General features: G+C 45.2%; 8 protein-coding genes across 8 annotated transcripts; 4 read left to right on the top strand and 4 right to left on the bottom strand.

The window, feature by feature from the left end:
* Positions 1–72: 72 nt before the first annotated feature.
* Positions 73–2,058, bottom strand: TREMEDRAFT_35909 (uncharacterized protein; the record flags this gene model as incomplete). The annotated part of the gene is made up of 4 exons (XM_007008184.1): positions 73–884; positions 1,024–1,407; positions 1,561–1,828; positions 1,936–2,058. 4 exons carry the CDS (start codon positions 2,056–2,058, stop codon positions 73–75), a joined length of 1,587 nt encoding a protein of 528 aa, XP_007008246.1.
* Positions 2,059–2,239: 181 nt separating this feature from the next.
* On the top strand, positions 2,240–3,159 carry TREMEDRAFT_57911 (uncharacterized protein; the record flags this gene model as incomplete). Its single annotated transcript, XM_007008230.1, has 2 exons — positions 2,240–2,676; positions 2,786–3,159. Coding segments are annotated over exons 1-2 (448 nt in total), but the record flags the coding sequence as incomplete, so codon positions are not given.
* Positions 3,160–3,574: 415 nt separating this feature from the next.
* Positions 3,575–4,936, top strand: TREMEDRAFT_35987 (uncharacterized protein; the record flags this gene model as incomplete). Its single annotated transcript, XM_007008188.1, has 4 exons — positions 3,575–3,602; positions 3,798–4,204; positions 4,440–4,540; positions 4,759–4,936. Coding segments are annotated over 4 exons (714 nt in total), but the record flags the coding sequence as incomplete, so codon positions are not given.
* Positions 4,937–5,232: 296 nt separating this feature from the next.
* Positions 5,233–6,135, bottom strand: TREMEDRAFT_35940 (uncharacterized protein; the record flags this gene model as incomplete). Its single annotated transcript, XM_007008187.1, has 1 exon — positions 5,233–6,135. A coding segment is annotated over one exon (903 nt), but the record flags the coding sequence as incomplete, so codon positions are not given.
* Positions 6,136–6,651: 516 nt separating this feature from the next.
* On the top strand, positions 6,652–8,751 carry TREMEDRAFT_70417 (uncharacterized protein; the record flags this gene model as incomplete). The annotated part of the gene is made up of 7 exons (XM_007008257.1): positions 6,652–6,676; positions 6,855–7,161; positions 7,289–7,457; positions 7,762–7,999; positions 8,291–8,362; positions 8,531–8,624; positions 8,721–8,751. 7 exons carry the CDS (start codon positions 6,652–6,654, stop codon positions 8,749–8,751), a joined length of 936 nt encoding a protein of 311 aa, XP_007008319.1.
* A 621-nt stretch (positions 8,752–9,372) lies between these two features.
* On the bottom strand, positions 9,373–9,984 carry TREMEDRAFT_66131 (uncharacterized protein; the record flags this gene model as incomplete). The annotated part of the gene is made up of 1 exon (XM_007008256.1): positions 9,373–9,984. The coding sequence occupies one exon, from the start codon at positions 9,982–9,984 to the stop codon at positions 9,373–9,375; it is 612 nt and encodes a 203-aa protein (XP_007008318.1).
* Positions 9,985–11,385: 1,401 nt separating this feature from the next.
* On the top strand, positions 11,386–14,911 carry TREMEDRAFT_66130 (uncharacterized protein; the record flags this gene model as incomplete). The annotated part of the gene is made up of 7 exons (XM_007008255.1): positions 11,386–11,471; positions 11,520–11,656; positions 11,771–12,202; positions 12,245–12,342; positions 12,385–12,536; positions 12,581–13,778; positions 14,579–14,911. 7 exons carry the CDS (start codon positions 11,386–11,388, stop codon positions 14,909–14,911), a joined length of 2,436 nt encoding a protein of 811 aa, XP_007008317.1.
* A 95-nt stretch (positions 14,912–15,006) lies between these two features.
* On the bottom strand, positions 15,007–16,579 carry TREMEDRAFT_74912 (uncharacterized protein). Its single transcript, XM_007008254.1, has 3 exons — positions 16,029–16,579; positions 15,764–15,868; positions 15,007–15,481 (listed from the first exon to the last, which is right to left on the bottom strand). The coding sequence occupies exons 1-3, from the start codon at positions 16,547–16,549 to the stop codon at positions 15,232–15,234; spliced, it is 876 nt and encodes a 291-aa protein (XP_007008316.1). The 5' UTR covers positions 16,550–16,579; the 3' UTR covers positions 15,007–15,231.
* Positions 16,580–17,038: the final 459 nt, after the last annotated feature.

The following is a 17,038-nucleotide window of genomic DNA, read 5'->3' as shown; positions in this document are numbered from 1 at the left end:
TTTCCATGATCATTTTATGATGCAACATGCAGACAATCAACTTTTACGTATAGAGTCATACTTGACATCATTTCAATCGTCCGCTTCCTCTTCATCACTTTCCTCACCTCTCAAAGCTTTCAATTCTTCTTCAGCCCAATGACCCTCTTCAATCTTTTCAGCAAACAAAGCTCCTCCTGCTTCTTTCACAGCTTCCCATGCTATCTTTCCTCCTACCGAAGTACGTTCAACCTCTTTCCTAGGATAATTAGTAACGATCCTAAAGTCTTGAGGTGGTATGAACCCTTCCGGAGGTGAATCCGGATCATCCTCTTCTCTTTGATCAGAAGGTATGAGTAAAGTTTCCGCAAATATAAACAAAGCTTCCGTCGAATCTGATGTTTCAAATTGACGCATATGTCTTTCCGCTCCTAATGGTGTACGTAAAGCAACTCGTATGGGACCGGAAGAAGTAGGTAAAAGATGTTTTCTTGCGTATCTTCTCCATATTGTCCGATTAACTTTGGCTTGTTCAGCTTCTTTCTCTAAACGAACTTCACGTTCTATCCTAAGACGTTCAGTTTCTTGAGCTTGTCGTTGAGCTAAGAGACGATCACGATCACGTTTTTCGGCTTCACGGAAATTACGATCTTGTTCTTCTCGTAAATGACGGGCTTCTTCAAGAGCCAGATGTTCTCTTCGACGACGAGAGAGGAAAGCAGAGACTCGAGGGAGGATAGAGGTGGTTAGTGCTTGGATGATGGAAGAGGCGGATGTATTGGTGGATGGAGGACCGGCGAGGGTAGAGAGGATGGATAGTCTTGGTGCAGATGATGAAGGACCTCCGGGAAGAAGGGATAGGAAAGTGAGAGTAGGGTAGGTTGTGGCTTGTAGGGTTTGAGCGACTGCTTTGTCAACCTTCCTCTTGACATATTCATCGTCATACATTCCTCTCTCACAGATGCATGCCACTCCACGTAAAGTACACGATTGCAATGATAGATGAAAGGGCATGTGGGAGGTAGTCGACGAAGGAGGACTCACCTTGATAACCTTCCCTACTTCGAATATCCGCTCCCCACACCATGATCCCATTCTCCTTCAAAGTCTTAATCAATTCCCCATCGCACAAAACATCTTTCTTGAATTCTTCATCATCTTCATGTTCCTCACAAACGAGAATGACCAAACCGACTTTACCTTGCATCCGCACCTCGGTCACAAAGTCACGATATGATATCGTCCGGAAGGAGGGTAAGGTTCCCGAAGCGACTGAGCAACTTGTCAATGTTTCGAGATCTTTGATGAAGGCTAGGGAGGTAGTGATAGGATCTTGTGGGGCGGGTTTCGAAGGTCGAGAGCGGGAAGATGGAGGACGGAGGAAACGAGGTAGTCTTGGGAGAAATGATAGAGGGATGAATGTTCGGACTATAAAAGTTCAGTTTCTTCTTCACATTGGAGCCGTCTGCACTGCCAGTTTCTTATTCAAACTCGTACATACCGAGTCCAATCATGGAACAAGTCAGGATAGGAGCTAGGAGTATGTGAAAGGAAGAGGTACAGAGTCGAGTTACGACTCACTGAAGAAATACCAAACTCCTCCTACCAAACTGGCCAAAGTGGTCAATGGCCAAGTGATCAAACCCCATAATCCCAATCCGGTTTGAGTAGATGCACTCCCACCTTGAGATCTTGAACCTGAAAGACGTCGTGCACCTCGGGGTATGTTGATATTGGTGATCCTATCATCTATCTCGAAAGGTTCGAAGGAAGGAGGTGGTGGACGAGATGGACCTGCAGGTCTTCCTGAAGTTGTTGATCCCATTGAGAAGATGAAATCTACAGTGCGCTAGGACATCAATTCAACTACATCTTGCTATTCACTAATCATCCGTCTGAGAACACTTGTGAGAGGGAGGTGTAGTTGGGACAGGGATGAAAGGAATGAAGGCTTACTTGAACATCCCAACCACTCTCTCGAAGTAATCTCTCATCCCTCTCTCTGGCAGGACCTGTATCTGAAGCTGTTATAGCCCATAGTTGTTCGAGCGACTCGCGCTGAGCTGGTGTATAAGACATGCTCGGTGATATGGATGAAGATAGCATAAAGTAGTCAGTTGTCAGCTGCACTACCTGGTCGGCCGACCGGGGTTAAGACACTTTCCCAAAGGGGCAAAAACTCGACTAAACCTTAGTCTGACTCAAAAGTCGGACCGGTCTCTTCCCCAGCTATTCAGCGACAGAGTCACCAAAGTCTCGTCTTCCTTTCTACTATATCTTTGTACGCGATACAATGTTCGTCCCAGACTAGAACTTATCATATCTTGCTTCATTTCTTGTTTTTTGTTTTCCTTAGAGGTGTATTTGTGGAGTCAATCAAATCGATAGATCGACAAGAAGCTTATCGCTATCAAATATCCAATCATCTCAATATCCTGTGCATTTCTCCATTGGGCCGGACCGAAACAATACACGAATACCTCGTTTGGAGATAGCCAAACACAAAATCACCTTTCTACCTGTGACCTGTTAGGTTGCTAGGTGCCATTGCATGCTATCTGCTTGATAGAAATTGTCACAAGATAAGAAAGCCTTTGTTACTACCCCCCCAAATCTGTTCAAGATGACAGCCAACGGATTCAAGAGTCCCGCTCCCGTTTTACCCGCTATGGGTCTACATTCTTTTCACAACGATTCGTAAGTCTCCCTCTCTATCAAACATAAAACATCCATCAAACCCCAACACTTTCCCATATCCCAAAAGTATGGATCAATCCTTTTACAAGTCAGCAAACTGATGTAACAGACCTCCTTTCGGTGCCGCCGCTACCGAACCTCACGATCCAGAATACTTCTCGCTTGACCTTCCTTCTAGAGGTCATACAACTTCTTCTTCCGCAACTTCACCATCATCAAGTATTCCTCCACCCATGCAACCTATTCATCCTACGACCGCAATGCCTATCCCACAAAGAGGTTTCAACCCTATTCTCTCCCGAGCTCCACCTTCAGACCAATCGCCAGATCACGATCAAGAACGTCATCCAGAGACGGAAGATGATAGACTTTCTTCTTCTCGTTCAAGACGTTTAGTATCTGGATACATGTTTGGAAACCCGCCTTCTCCCGTTGGACGTCGACATATACCAAGGACCGATAGAGTTCCTACGCCTCCTACTGCGGACCATGATTCACCGCCTTTATCGGAAGTAGGAGCGAATGATCCATTTCATGTCTCTTTACAAAGACAGATGGCAGCTGTGGATTTGAATGATTCTGTCGATGAAGGAGAGACAAGGTTAGATTTGATGAGACAGGTGAGTAGTAAGAGTAGAGATAGAGATACAGGTTATGATGCTTTGGCTGGGTACAATGATGGAGAAGCGGATTTGGATTTGGACGCTCCGCCACCGGATACCAGAGGGACAAAGGCGTATTTACAAGGTGCGAAGGGAGAGGCGGGAGAATATAGGTTTCCACGACATAGATTGAGGACTAAGATGAAGGGTTAGTTTTGGTTCTGTTTTCTTGTCCTTCCTATACCACCTGTGTTTCTATTTGTGAGACAATTGCGGATCCACGCTGATGTGAGACAGATGAATCCAAGATACCTCTTGTCATCGGTACGTTTCCTTTTTCTTTTCTTTACGAATTTCCATCCTTGTGATTACCTCGTCATCCATACACATATTCTCATGTGCGCGCACTCGCATTTTAAGGCTGGAGCTTTACTTGACCTGGCCTAGAACCACTAGCCCCTTCACAGGAAGTGCTTTGACGTGTGATCTTACCAAACAAAAAAGTGAACTAACCTACAGTCGCTTGTGGTTCCTTCTCCCCTCCCACCTACCTCCATCTGAGAATGTTCGAAATGGCCAAAGATGAAATCCTCGAATCTGGTACATACGAAATCATGGCCGGATATTATTCCCCCGTATCATCTTATTACAAAAAAGCCGGTCTCGCACCTGCTATACACCGTGTAAGGATGTGCGAATTAGGTGTGGAACATACTAGCACTTGGCTCATGGTAGATCCATGGGAAGCCGGTCAACCAGAGTATCAAAGGACTGCTGTGGTGTTGGAACATTTTGATGAAATGCTCAATGGGGATGGAGGTATGAGAATGAGTGATGGGAAGAAGAGAAGGTTTAAGATTATGCTTTTGGCTGGAGGTGATTTGATTGAAAGTTTTGGTGAACCGGGAGTGTGGAGTGAACCGGATGTAAGTGTCGTCTTGGACATGTCTCCACATCTTGCCTGTACTTCACAATCTTCCCGTGATACGATGGTGCATGTGACGCATCTTTTGCTTCTGAACCTACCAAACTTTTCCCTATACAAGGTCTGGTCACTTTCCTCTCCAGCGGATGAAAAGGAGCAAAATCCGGGGGGGGGGGGGGGGGGGGGGGCTCACTTCAGGTTGGGCGAAAGAGAAGAACGCAAGACTGACGTGACAGTTACATATCATCTTAGGAAGGTTCGGTTGTTTGATAGTGGAACGTGCTGGATCAGACGTTTGGGCCTTTTTGCTTTCACATGATATTTTATATCATCATCGGTGCGTAATTGTGGTTCCCTTCTACCCGCCACATCTGCTCATCTCCCACTCTCTTTGATTCGTATCCTCACACCAAGTACTCATCTCTTCACATCACTACAGGGGTATTCGGCATATTCATCTCGCTATGACATGTCGTTGGAGGGAATAAAGTGGTGCTGAAGGTCTTCGACTGAGGGAAAGTTAAAAGAGAAGATAGATGAATGACTAATCTTCAGTCGGAACGTTATTGTCATCAAACAACTCATCTACAACGATATCTCTTCTACCAAAGTTCGTCTTTTCGTACGACGTGGAATGTCCATCAAATATCTTTTACCAAATTCGGTTATTCAGTATATCTACGATAATCGTTTATATCGATTCGAGATGCCCAAAGCTGTGAAGTCTGGGTGAGGGCGAATGGGTTGTTCTCACACTCTCTTCTCTTCCACCGTGGTCCATTTCCTCCCAAGTAGCGACTACTAGACAGATTCAACAGCTGTAAAATCAATCCAATATCTGACGAGTGTCGATATGTCTCGCAGGATCATCTGTTGGGGTATTTTCATCGTGTCATCCAAATTAAATAGACGAACCAAAATAGATATTGTACAACCTGTTTATCTCTACTTTGCTACATGCCGATTATCTCGAAAACAAGTTGCATTGTACAATCATATTTATCCTCATCTAACCATTCCCTGGACGACTTAACTTTTATGAGACATGTACCAACTGATCAACATTGCTAATCCCAACATGAACAACGCTCCCAAAGCTGTACCCAACACCCAACCTAATAATCCAAAAAACATTTCCGTTCCTCCTACATCTAACTTACCTACCCTTTTATCTTTCTTCATTCCTTTCCGATATTGATTCCTAATTTCCTCAGGCATTTCATTCCAAGGAATTTGATCAGGTCTAACAACTCTATCTTTTTCCCAACCATTGATAAAAACCCATTCTCTTATCTTTTCTTCTTTAAACAATTTCAAATTATCTAAACCCCAAGCATCACAAATACTTTTCATCCATTCCATTCTTTTCTTTGATTTATCACCACCGATACCAGGTACTTTCTCCCTTAATTCTTTTCTCAAAATTCCAACACCTTCAACACTCGATTCTAATTCTTCAGGTAAACAATCCTCTATTATATCTCTAATCATAGCTCCTACTCTTGGTCCTTTTCCAGAAGTACTGACCATCACTTGTATTAAACCTTTTTTAAATTGTGCACCGAAATAAAAATCACATAAATCAGGAACGTCCGCTACGTTTATAGGTACACGATGAAATTTACACATTTCATACGTTTCTTTAGATATTATAGGATCATCGATAGCAGTTAAGACTATTGAGAAATCTTTTACTTTTATATCATCGGATTCACCTTTATATAAACGTTTTAAATATGTTATTTTGGATGGGAATGGGGATGAATTTGAAGATGATATTAATGAAGATATTTCTGATGTTATAGTTGGTGATATTAATGTTATATGTGAACCACATGAAATGAGATGGATAAGTCGGGAATGAGAAACGGGTCCTCCTCCTATAAGAAGTACGGGACGGGATTCAAGTCGGAAAGCTAAAAGAAGGGAAGAAGTAGGGGATGACTAAAAGTGTGAGTCGTGAAATTCAATTTCGATTTTCTGAAACTTAAACTATTGAGTATGAGGAGTGAAACTGAGTATAAAGTATGGACGACATGGACGTGGTGATGATGTGACTAACTTGAAAGAGCGAGGTAATGAGGAGGGTTAAAAGTGAAACGATAGTACATACCTTTTCTTCAGGTTTTTCCATGATACTTTGGCTCTCTGTGGATTGAGAGGTAGAAATAGTCTCTTCACTCATACTGCAAGCTACTTCTGACGGTTTGAAACTCCTGTAATTAGTCGAAGCGTTGAGGAAGAAAAGGGAAGATAGAGTCAAAAGGCGATGCGAGATCCGATCGACGGGATCAAACAAAAAGTTGCCAATTTCTGGAATTTCAAGTCGGTCTCGCTAAGTACTCAGTATCCCTCCCTGTCTCGCTGTACTCGGTGTCCCCCTAGGCATAAACTTTACCACTTCCTACCTCCTTGTCAATTGCTGGAGAATACTGGAAGGTACACACCATGGGTTACACTCTCGCCGTCCTTGGTGAGCCCCCCCCCCCCCCCTTCCCCCTCCGTCTTCATCCTCATTCCCACCTCCCCTTTCCCCCATGAGTCAAGTACGCCCACTACCTGTACTTGTAGCTTACTTATTCCTTCACAGCTGGTCATACACATATGACTCCATGTGTATAAAAACCATCATAGTCAAGCACTGATCCCAGGATGCGGAACGATGGGCATAGCGATCCTTTCCGGCGTTCTCACCTCCCTCGATTCTTTACCATCCCGTCCCTCAATTTCAGAAGATACAGAACCTCCTTCGGGAATATCAACACCTACAAACTCTCAATTCCTCCATGCACCCGATAATGTCCTCCCGGCAAGATTCATAGCTACCGTCGGAAGAGAAGAGACCGCCAGGAAATTACGTAAGGTATTTGGAGGTATGGGAGAGAGAGGGAAGGGTGTGGAAGTTGTTAGTGAAGGTAATGTTGGGGCTGTCAAGAAATCAGATGTGATATTAGTTTGGTATGTGACACTTCCACATCCTTCATCTTAAAATACTGCCTACTTGGAACTTATCATTTACGTGGGTTTTCTAGGCATGGGATATCTTTCTCATGGGACGCTGTCAAAGTGGGAAGCTAACGCCAAGTTCAAAACCTCAAATAGCAAAATCCATCTTATTAGAAGAAGGTATGGCGGATGCTCTTGAAGGAAAATTACTCGTTTCTATATGTGCTGGAGTCACATTATCACAATTACGTTCTTGGGTTCCAAAAAGTGTTATGGTCGTTCGTGCTATGCCAAATACCCCTTGTAAGGTGAGTAAAGTCAATCTATTATCTCCCTATATTACCTACCCCCTAATCCTTGACATTTGTTTCACCTACTCAATTTATTCTCTACCTCCTCCTTTCCTGACTTCAGCTATAATTGCGCGCTCCGGTATCTCTTCTGCTATGTCCAAATCACCTCTTTCCTATGTTAAACAAGCCTCGTTACCATATCGTCACCCGTGCCAGCACCAGCATCACATCCAATTTTGATAGTTATCGCACGTTCGGTGATCTGGCGGTCATCGGTATTGGTATAAACCAAATGAAAGACGAAAATCTAATTTATCAGATAAGAGAAGGAATGACCGTCGTCACACCCGTTTCCGACCCTCACAACCGGGCACTCATCTTAGCCATCTTCACTTCCTGTGGGAGATGTAGATTCTTAGATGAAAAACATTTCGACGCTTGTACTGCTTTAGCGGGATCAGGACCTGCTTTCGTTGCTTTGGTTCTGGAGGCGATGGCTGATGGAGGGGTCATGATGGGTTTACCCAGAGTAGAGGCATTGGAGCTCGCTGCGCAAAGTGAGTTGATTCAGTGATCTGTTTCTTTGTTATCATCCTCGACAAATCCTTCTTTACTTTCGGTTGTAATATATCCCGACCTCATCTAATCCTTCCAATCATACTTGGCCGTTTCTCTTTCCTTCCTCCTCCACTACTCATCATAAACTTTTTCTGGAAAGGATCTATTTCCTCCACTTGTGACTTCCTTAACGCCAATCAACCTTCCATCTCATACCAGTGTCGATATTGGTATCGGTATTGTACGTCTCATGTGTTTGTTATAGTGAAATCATCGAGCTTACCCAACAGCGATCCAAGGTACAGGTCGAATGGCACTTTACGGTGGTCTTCATCCTGCCCAATTGAAAGATAGCGTCACGAGTGAGTTTCTAATCCACCTTCTATCCTTCATTCCATATACCCTGAAGACCGGCACATGTGGACAATGTGAGGAGCAGAGAGGATTGTGACACTTTGTGATTAGGGAGGATTCTTTTGGACATGCAAGATACATATTATCACATACTTGAGACACTTGCTAATGTCCAGCTCCTGGAGGTTGCACCATAGCTGGATTACTCACTTTGGAAGATGGAAGAGTGAGGTCTACTATGGCACGGGCAATACAGGTAGCTACGAATCAGTGAGCCCATTCCTACCTTATCATTCTCCCCACCCGTTTCTCATCCTATGAGTAGTGTCGATCTTTATTATGAATATAGGACACAGTTGATATCAGTGCTGCTGGTCTTGGACAAGAAAATAAATGATCTCGTACATATCACATATCATGCATCTATCTATTTTTGACCTACTGGATTCCGATGACCACTCTCAACAATTGATGACACCCTCATGTAATTCCACGTGGAACGGCTCACTGGTTGAGACATCTCCCAGCAGCATGCAACAGCAAAGACGAGACACTTCTAAGGTGTACATGAGATTCATGAGGATTCCATTTACATATTTATGACATGGGAGACGTATGCTGTGTGGTCGAGTCTGTTATGCTATACTTTGAGAAACCTATATCTTCCTTCCTGTCATCCTTCCTTGCATGTCCATCTAAACTTCAAACCCTTCATCCTGCGTGGCCCTTCTCTATTTGTTTTTTCACTTTCCTTTCTTGCTCTATCGCTCCCAGAATTCTTCCGTTGCCATGTGATCCATTTCTACTTCCAATCGCTCATAAACTTTTCCAATCACCCACCTTGCCATCTAACCCACGTGGTCTACCCCTCTCCCTCGTTGTACCCGTACTCCGTCTATCCCATCTCCATCTTTCTCTATACTCCTTAATGGCATGGACAACTTGAGCCCCCTGTGCACTTCCTGACTAGTCCTTGACGATGCTCCTTCAGTCATGAAATTACTACCTCTAGCCATAGTCATCTCCTAGCAAACTCGCTTGCCGTCAATTCTAACTCGAACGTCGTCCTGAACGCTTTGGTGGGTACGATGATCTTATCCTTCTTCCCCAACCCTTTTTGTCCCATACCAGCATGAGGCACCTCATTTCTCAACACCGCCCTAGCTAATCCTTGTGATTTTGGCAATATCCCCTGTCCTAGAGGAAGAGCGGTGTTGGTATGTAAAGGAGTCATCGGTAAGAATGCCCTCTGAGAAGTTCTACGAGGTATGTTCGGTCTAGAGTAAGGATGTTGAGTGACATTATGAGGATGTTGAGTTGGATTAGTAGATTCCAACCGACCAGATGAAGGTAAAGGTTGAGTACGAGTGGGTTTTGGTGATACTGGTGGTGTCCAAGGACCATCGAAATTAGGTAGATCGGTCACTTCGTTTTTCTCCGAGTTATCGAGGTTGACATTATCGTCGGAGGACTCGGGGACGTCTTCGCTGGAAGTGGGTGAAGGAGCGTCCGAGTCAAGGTCGGAAGAGGTGAAAGAGGATGAAGCTATACGAGAGAGAGGCTGGGATGTCGGGGATGTGGGGTGAGAAGTAGGAGGTGTGGGTAGATGGTGGGTTGAGGAATGGTACATGTTGAATTTTACGTGGGTGTGTCGTGGGTCACAAAAATGAAGTAGAAGGGGAATTAGAGGATCACTTTAAGTAGTGAGCGGTGTAAGGGGTATGAAAGGAGATTTATCGCAAGATTGTTGCAAGAAGAGAGTCGACTGTAGGCAGTCGAGTGCCGTATGACGGTGAAAGTGTTTATACTGAAGGTAAGCAGAGGATGAAGATGTGTAACGGAGAGAACTCACTTTTGTATTGCTGAGGTCAAGGGTCAAGAAGGAGAGACGGTTTTTGTGGGGAAGGGGCGTGCGTATCAGGGTTACTAGGTGAAAAATTCAGTGGGGAGGAAGGATGAAGGGAGAAGATCCCCACAAGGCCACCAGTGCAAGATCTCAAAAAGAGGGTGATGTGTCAAAGATTGGTATGATGGGCTAGCTTGGGGTATAAGGGTATCTCCTCCTGTGTGAGCATAAGCTGGGAGGTAGAAAAGAAGGAAGATCTGTGTTGAGCATTCCACAACTAAGTTTTAGTCCTTACTGACCGACGTCCGTTTCTCCCCAACGAAAAGTACGACCACGTGGCTGGTAAACCTTAAATCGGTCAGCTGATACCCGATCGCCCGATCCTCTCCGATACAATCCAGTGCTCATGCTACATGCTACATGTTACTGACACATCTCAACCTCTCTGTCTCCATCCGTGAAGCAATCGGACTCACACTCCTCCCTTGGTGCTCAGTCTGATCAGTCATGCCACTCAGACGTCAGGTAGCCACCCCATTGACCAGTGGCCAACGGCAACGGAGGAGAACTCAAAAACGATACACCTTTGACACATCTTCCCCTTCTCCGCTAACGCCTTCTCACATCTCACGCCTGAACGCCTGACTGCTGATCACTTCCCCTCTCCCTCCTCCTCCGTATTCACCTCTTCTAAAGGAACCCCTACACTCTGGGCATTGCTGATCTCCCATCCTTACTGAAGAAAGGATGGTATGGACTCACAGGACCTCAAAGAAGTACGGACCCCAAAGAAACCCTGGGCCGAATAAGGGGGAGAAAGGGAGTCATATGTGTATTTTTCCCATGCTCGGACTGTCTACGGACAAGGGAGGATAGCAAGCTAAAGGATATCTTGGACGAGGGTGAGTATGGTGGATAGAGTGTGGGTATGGAAAGGGACTATCACAGATGACCTTTGTCTAAATGCTTTCTACTCTCGGGCTCCCTTACCCCTCCCACTCTTCTGGTCATCTTGACATTCCCTTCTCATTGACGCCTTTTACCTTCTTGTGATCATTTTGTTTCTCGTTCTTCATCTTATCTCTCAAAAAGTCGAAATACTTCAGATTGTGGTGAAGAGAAAAACTTCTAGTGGGCAAGATCACCAAGTGTACTCACTAATATTGGAATATGCCAGTCGTCAAGATGCCACCGAGTCGAAGAGATCTGTTGGTTAGGGATCAAGCTGCTCAATCTTCCATGACCACTACCTCATTCTTCATACCCGACAAGTGAGTGAACTTCTCGGATGATAGACGAAGTTGAGTATTGATAAATAGCTCACCCATGATTTCGTACGCTTCAGCAGATGGCACATCCCCTTGGACAGCTGGCTATGCTAGACAAAGTGATGGGTATGATGAGACTTTACATCTCACCACTAGTTCGAATGCTCAAGTTTCTTTCAACGTATCCGGTAAGTTGTCGCTCATTTCATTTGAATTCTCTCAAAAATTCCTTCTATCTAGACCAAAGCACTGCTCCATCTGTGATTTTGACCCACAAAGGAGTTCTGCCGGCTCACAGACAGCCTCATCACTCACTTTCCTCGTTCCTCAATTCGACGGATGTTCAGCCACTGTATCCATCAACTCATCCACACCCGTCACTGCCTGTTCCACCCTTTCCTCGACCAACAGCACCATCCCTTTCTCCCTCTACAACCTCCCCGATGGTATCCATCGTGTCAATTGGAACACTAATGTGATACCTCCTGAACAGAATGTCATTTTCTGGGGACTGGATGGGGTCAGAGAGGTGGAAGGGACAGCTACCAATGTCACTATCGATGATAGTTACGCCGCTGGAGGACCGGTCCACGTTGGGTATGAAGGTACTTGGTCTTCAGTGTCGAGCTCTAGCAGTTCGGCATTGAGCGAGCAATCGGAAGTGTCTACATTCTTCAACAAGACGGTAGCCATCACTCAGAGTTCTGGTTCCACATTGACCTTCTCCGGTCAAGGTGAGTTGTCTCTCAAATTTGATTGTCATCGCTGACGAAGAGGTTCCGCGATCTACCTATACGGACCAGTGGGTCCTGATTACGGTTCGGCATCCATCACACTCAATGGTGATGTAGTTGCAGGACATCTCAACTTGACCGTCAGTCACTAATATTTGCATGTGAACGTCATTGACATGCAGTCTCCTTGGGCTTTGTCATACGAATTATTATGGTTCCAAACAGGTCTAGACGACACCGTCCCCACTAATTTAAGCATGACTTCTCTCTCCTCTGCGAAAATGGGTTTAGATTTTATACTTCTCTCTGCCAGTGCCGATGCTTTATCCCAATTGTGAGACATCCCCTTTGACTTTTTGTATTTGATGCTGATGACAGACATGTGGACGCATCCACACCTTTCCAATCGACTCCGGGAGGGAAAGCAGTCCTATACGGTGTCGTTCCATTCACTGCCGTCGCCTTGATAGCATTCCTCACTTGTTATTTCCTTCGACGTCGTCGACCATCTCGTCGTCATTCCTCCACCACACAAACCATGTCTCTTCGTCCTGATCAAATCGGTTCATGGGAGAAACGTGGTACAGTCTATTCTACCAGCTCTTCTCCCAGCCAAGAAGATATGAACGTTTTCGTCTCTTATGAAGCTGGAAAAGGACAACGTCTCTCCGACCGATGGAACGATGGTGTTAGTCCTAAATCTCCCCGTAGTGCGAGAAGTGGACGAGATGGATCTATTCGAAGTGATACCACAACACCTCGTGCTTCACCTTATCCACGCGGAGGAGGTTTAGGTCCATTACAACCTGTAGCGGAAAGTTCTCAAATCTCCCCTGAACTCTCAAGTGGAGAAAGCGCCGCCAGTTGGATCCGACCATTCCATTCGATCTTAGGAAGTAACTATGCTCGTTCTTCCAGACGTGTTACCGCTCTTCCCGCTTATACATTGGAATCAAGTTCAGAGAGTGAATCCCATGGTACACATACCGCTCATAATGATACTTCAACATATCAAAGTGCCGAAGCTGAAAAAGCTATCTTAGCTCGTGAATTCGATACTACCGATACTGAACGAAACACTCCATCTCCATATAGTCACCCGGCTGGACCTTCTTCTCTCCCTATCGATAATGAACCTATAAATAAACCATCAGCGAAAGATCAACTTTTGTCAAGGGTACAATCACTTCGTGAAGGTCATCTTTCAACTCTCGCACCTTCATCAATCATGAGTGTGTTTGGTGCTCCACCATCACTTCGAAGATCATCAACGATTACAGCTATCACTACCGTCACTTCAGAAGTTGAAAGAGCGAGACCTACCATCGTGACGGATTTATCAAGAGTTCAACCTGCTAGACCTTCCGCTCCTACACCTTCAAGAACAGGAATGGATTTACCAAACAGTGGAAGATTAATAGATTTAACACCTTCAAGTATGAGAAGTAGTACTTTCAGTTCGGCTTCATCACCTGGATCGGCGTTGAGAGCTTGGGTAGCTTTACCACCAACAGCATTCACTTTTGCTCAGAAGGGAAGGATTAGAACACAGAGTACAGTTACGGCAGGGAGTGAGGTCAGTGCCGCTAGACCGGATTCAGATGTGATACCACATGATGCGAGTCCTGTGGTGGGGAGGAAAGGTGGATTTGCGGGATGAAGACTTGTTGGAGGTTTGATTCTTTGTGGTATTATACAAGTGAGATAGCTTGAGGGGGATAATCATACGAGATAGGGAATCTGGGTCAATTCTTGTTGTTGTTGAGTATCATGCACCAGATGCTATGCTCCTTTATCTTTTCCCCACGTCACTTACAATGACATAATCGTTTCAAAGCTGACACCCTCACCTGCCCAGGTGATCTCACATCGAGAAGGGGTTTCAAAGCGGTGATGGAAAATGGTCATAATGTGTAGTTACAAAGGATCGTCACACCTGTACATACTCCGATTTTCTGCTTTCGAGATGAGATATCAATTCCGTCTCTTACTCCGATTCACCCTCTCAACATATCGTTCCTCCATATCACACAATACAAACCACTTATCAAAATATCTTCATCTTCGTCTTATCGATCTCTATCTATAACCTTCAAACTTCAGTAATTTCGATTGAAGATGACTCAATTCAATCCCCGCAGTGGTCAAATATCACTGTTACACTCATTGAACGAACCTGACACTCTGAGGCTGAGCGGATCATCAAAGAGAAGAACTCCCAGAAGATCCAGTCCTACCCGCTCATCCAATACAAACACCCGGGCAACTCAAAATCGTCATTCGCACTCTGGAAGACCACAACTTGCGCGGAGCGACGATGAGAGCTTGATAGACTCATTGAGAGAAAAAAGAACAATCAGATGGGCTGATGAGAAGGAAAGTCTTTCTGAAGTTCCAGCCACGACCAATACATCTAGTGAATCCACTTTGAACGGAAGAAGTATTAACGGTTCAACTTCGAATTGGTTGACAAAGTCAGATTTCAGGAGTAGGGATGAGACCAGGGGTAGAAGGATGTTTAGAGAGAGAAGTGCGTTCAATAGTGGAACGGCGACCAATGAGAATTCCCTAATTGGTAGATTAGGGTTGGGGATTGTGGAGGAAGAAAATGAGGAAGAAAATGAGGCTGCAAATGAGGCTGAAGGGGAATCGAGGTCGGAAAGAAGTAGAGAATTTTTGGGAGAAACGTATCTGGAGACTTTGAAATAGGGTTGGATTTGCTCTGATTAAATATCTCATCTCGACTGAGGTGAGGTACAGTAGAAAGAGGCAAGGAAAGTAGTATTCGCAGGTGAGACGGTTTATGTAGAGAAAAGATACATATTCCCTCGATATGAAAATGTTCAACCAAATATGACAAGCAGCAGTAAGATACTGTATGTTTCACACCTGTAGTAGAGAATAGACATGATCATAAAAGATTCGATGGAGAAGTGGAAAGGTGAGTCATACGAGAAGTTAAGAGTTCGAGAAACGATGATATAAAAGGTGATAAGTTGGTTGTGAAGGAATTAAACAAGGTGTATCACTTAATCCTCAGAATAAAGCCATTCTTCCACTTGAACCTTTATCCGTTGACTAATACTCTCCCAATTGTCCAAAGCAGGTCTAACATCCAATGAAAAAACGGGATTACCATCGGGATCGGGAGGAGCCGAGTAATAATCGATCACATAACGAGTGGTGATTTGGGTTTCTTTTGTTGGATCTTGGTCTGTAGTGGTGGTGGGTGGAGATCGGGTGACGATCCAATCATGTCTGTCAAAAGGGGGTGTTGAGCTGTATGTCAGTGAGATATCTTGATTTCTGATTCTTTTGATTTCTCCCTGATCGTCAAGCTTTCTCGACTTTGCCCGTGTTCTACCATCACATTATTTGTATCATTATCATTTCATTGAGGGCCTGGGTAAGACATATTTTCGTTCAATCCTTCGCGTCCGAAGCCTTATCTACTGCTCGTGTAGACTCCCCGATCAGAATGTGAAAGCAGGGAGGTAGAGAGGCCGGAAGAAAGTATATTGTCAGATTGAAGGAGAGTATGAACGAAAGTACAAGACTCACCTAAACCTCGAAGGGAAGATCTGAGATAACCACAGATGCATCCTTGCTTTCGGACTGAGATCTCCAGGACGACCTTCGAACCTTGCCAATTGGGCATTACCTCCTCTATTAGATCAGCTTAGTCATTCTTAAATCCAATTCCTCTTCCATGTTCTAAACCTACCATCTCCGCACCCCAACAACATTCCAAGACGGAAATCCAACCACCTCCAATGAATCAGGGAGCATATCATTCATTGATTGAAGTAGAAATACGAAGACTTACCCAGGTAATCTCTTCTCCCACCTCATAACCTCTTCCCACGCTTTCTCATTCAACCAATTATGTATCTCGACCATTACCTCCACACTATCCTCAGGGGTCGCCCATCCTTTTCTGACTAAAGCATTGTAGAACTGTTGAGGACTGGGATAATCCCATACGGGTCCTTCTCCATACCCTTCCACATGCGCATCGGACGGTCGAGGGATGGTCGATGCCGTTCTGTCTGTTGGTAAATGAACCGCTTGACCAGGCTGAGGTTGGTGAGACAGATCGAGGGGCATGTTGTTCAATGGGTTAAGGGTGGTTTTGTCATGTTGGACCGGACATCTGGCTTGGGGGGCTGCATTGTGTGGGACTGGACATCGGGCGGGTGAGGTGGAAGAAGATCCAGAAGGGTGGACTGGACATTGGGCCGGGGAGAGGGATGACGATGGGATCGGGGGATGATTAGGAGGCAAAGAGCTGGATTCCGGGAGAAAGGATGAGGAGGAGGATGAGATACTACCGATGTTCCACTTCATATTCGAAGAGATGGGAGGGATCGACTGCTGATAAAAAGTCAAATGTTAGTGGAGAAAAGCCCAAGGAAGGGTTTTTGCGCTGACGAAATTCCCGGGGCGTTCCGAAATCGAATATGGTCGTCGCGCCTTCGAATCCGACCGGTGTCACTGAGCGTACAACCGATTGATGCATGCGCACGGAACCGCTGGGTAGAATTTCATCAGAGACTGCCATGTTGTGGACTGCACTTACATCACAGGACCAAATGTCTGCCGTCGCTACTGCGGCCGGATGCCTACCGCCCAGCCACTGCTACCATGAAAGCAAATCGTCCCCAGGCTACCTCCACGATCGAAGCACTGTCATCGGCTGTGTAGCAGAGGAGGGCGTGGAAGTCCCTCTCCCCTTGCAGTAGAAGAACACTTCAGTTAAGCCCTGGTGACCCACGATACGAGCAGAGCCCCCGCAACGGACTGTTCACTAGCTTCCAATCGAAGAGTGGATCAGCG

Source organism: Tremella mesenterica, assembly GCF_000271645.1.
Source record: "Tremella mesenterica DSM 1558 unplaced genomic scaffold TREMEscaffold_19, whole genome shotgun sequence".
NCBI classification, from domain to species: Eukaryota; Fungi; Basidiomycota; class Tremellomycetes; order Tremellales; family Tremellaceae; genus Tremella; species Tremella mesenterica.
This window is presented reverse-complemented; position numbering and strand designations above follow the sequence as displayed.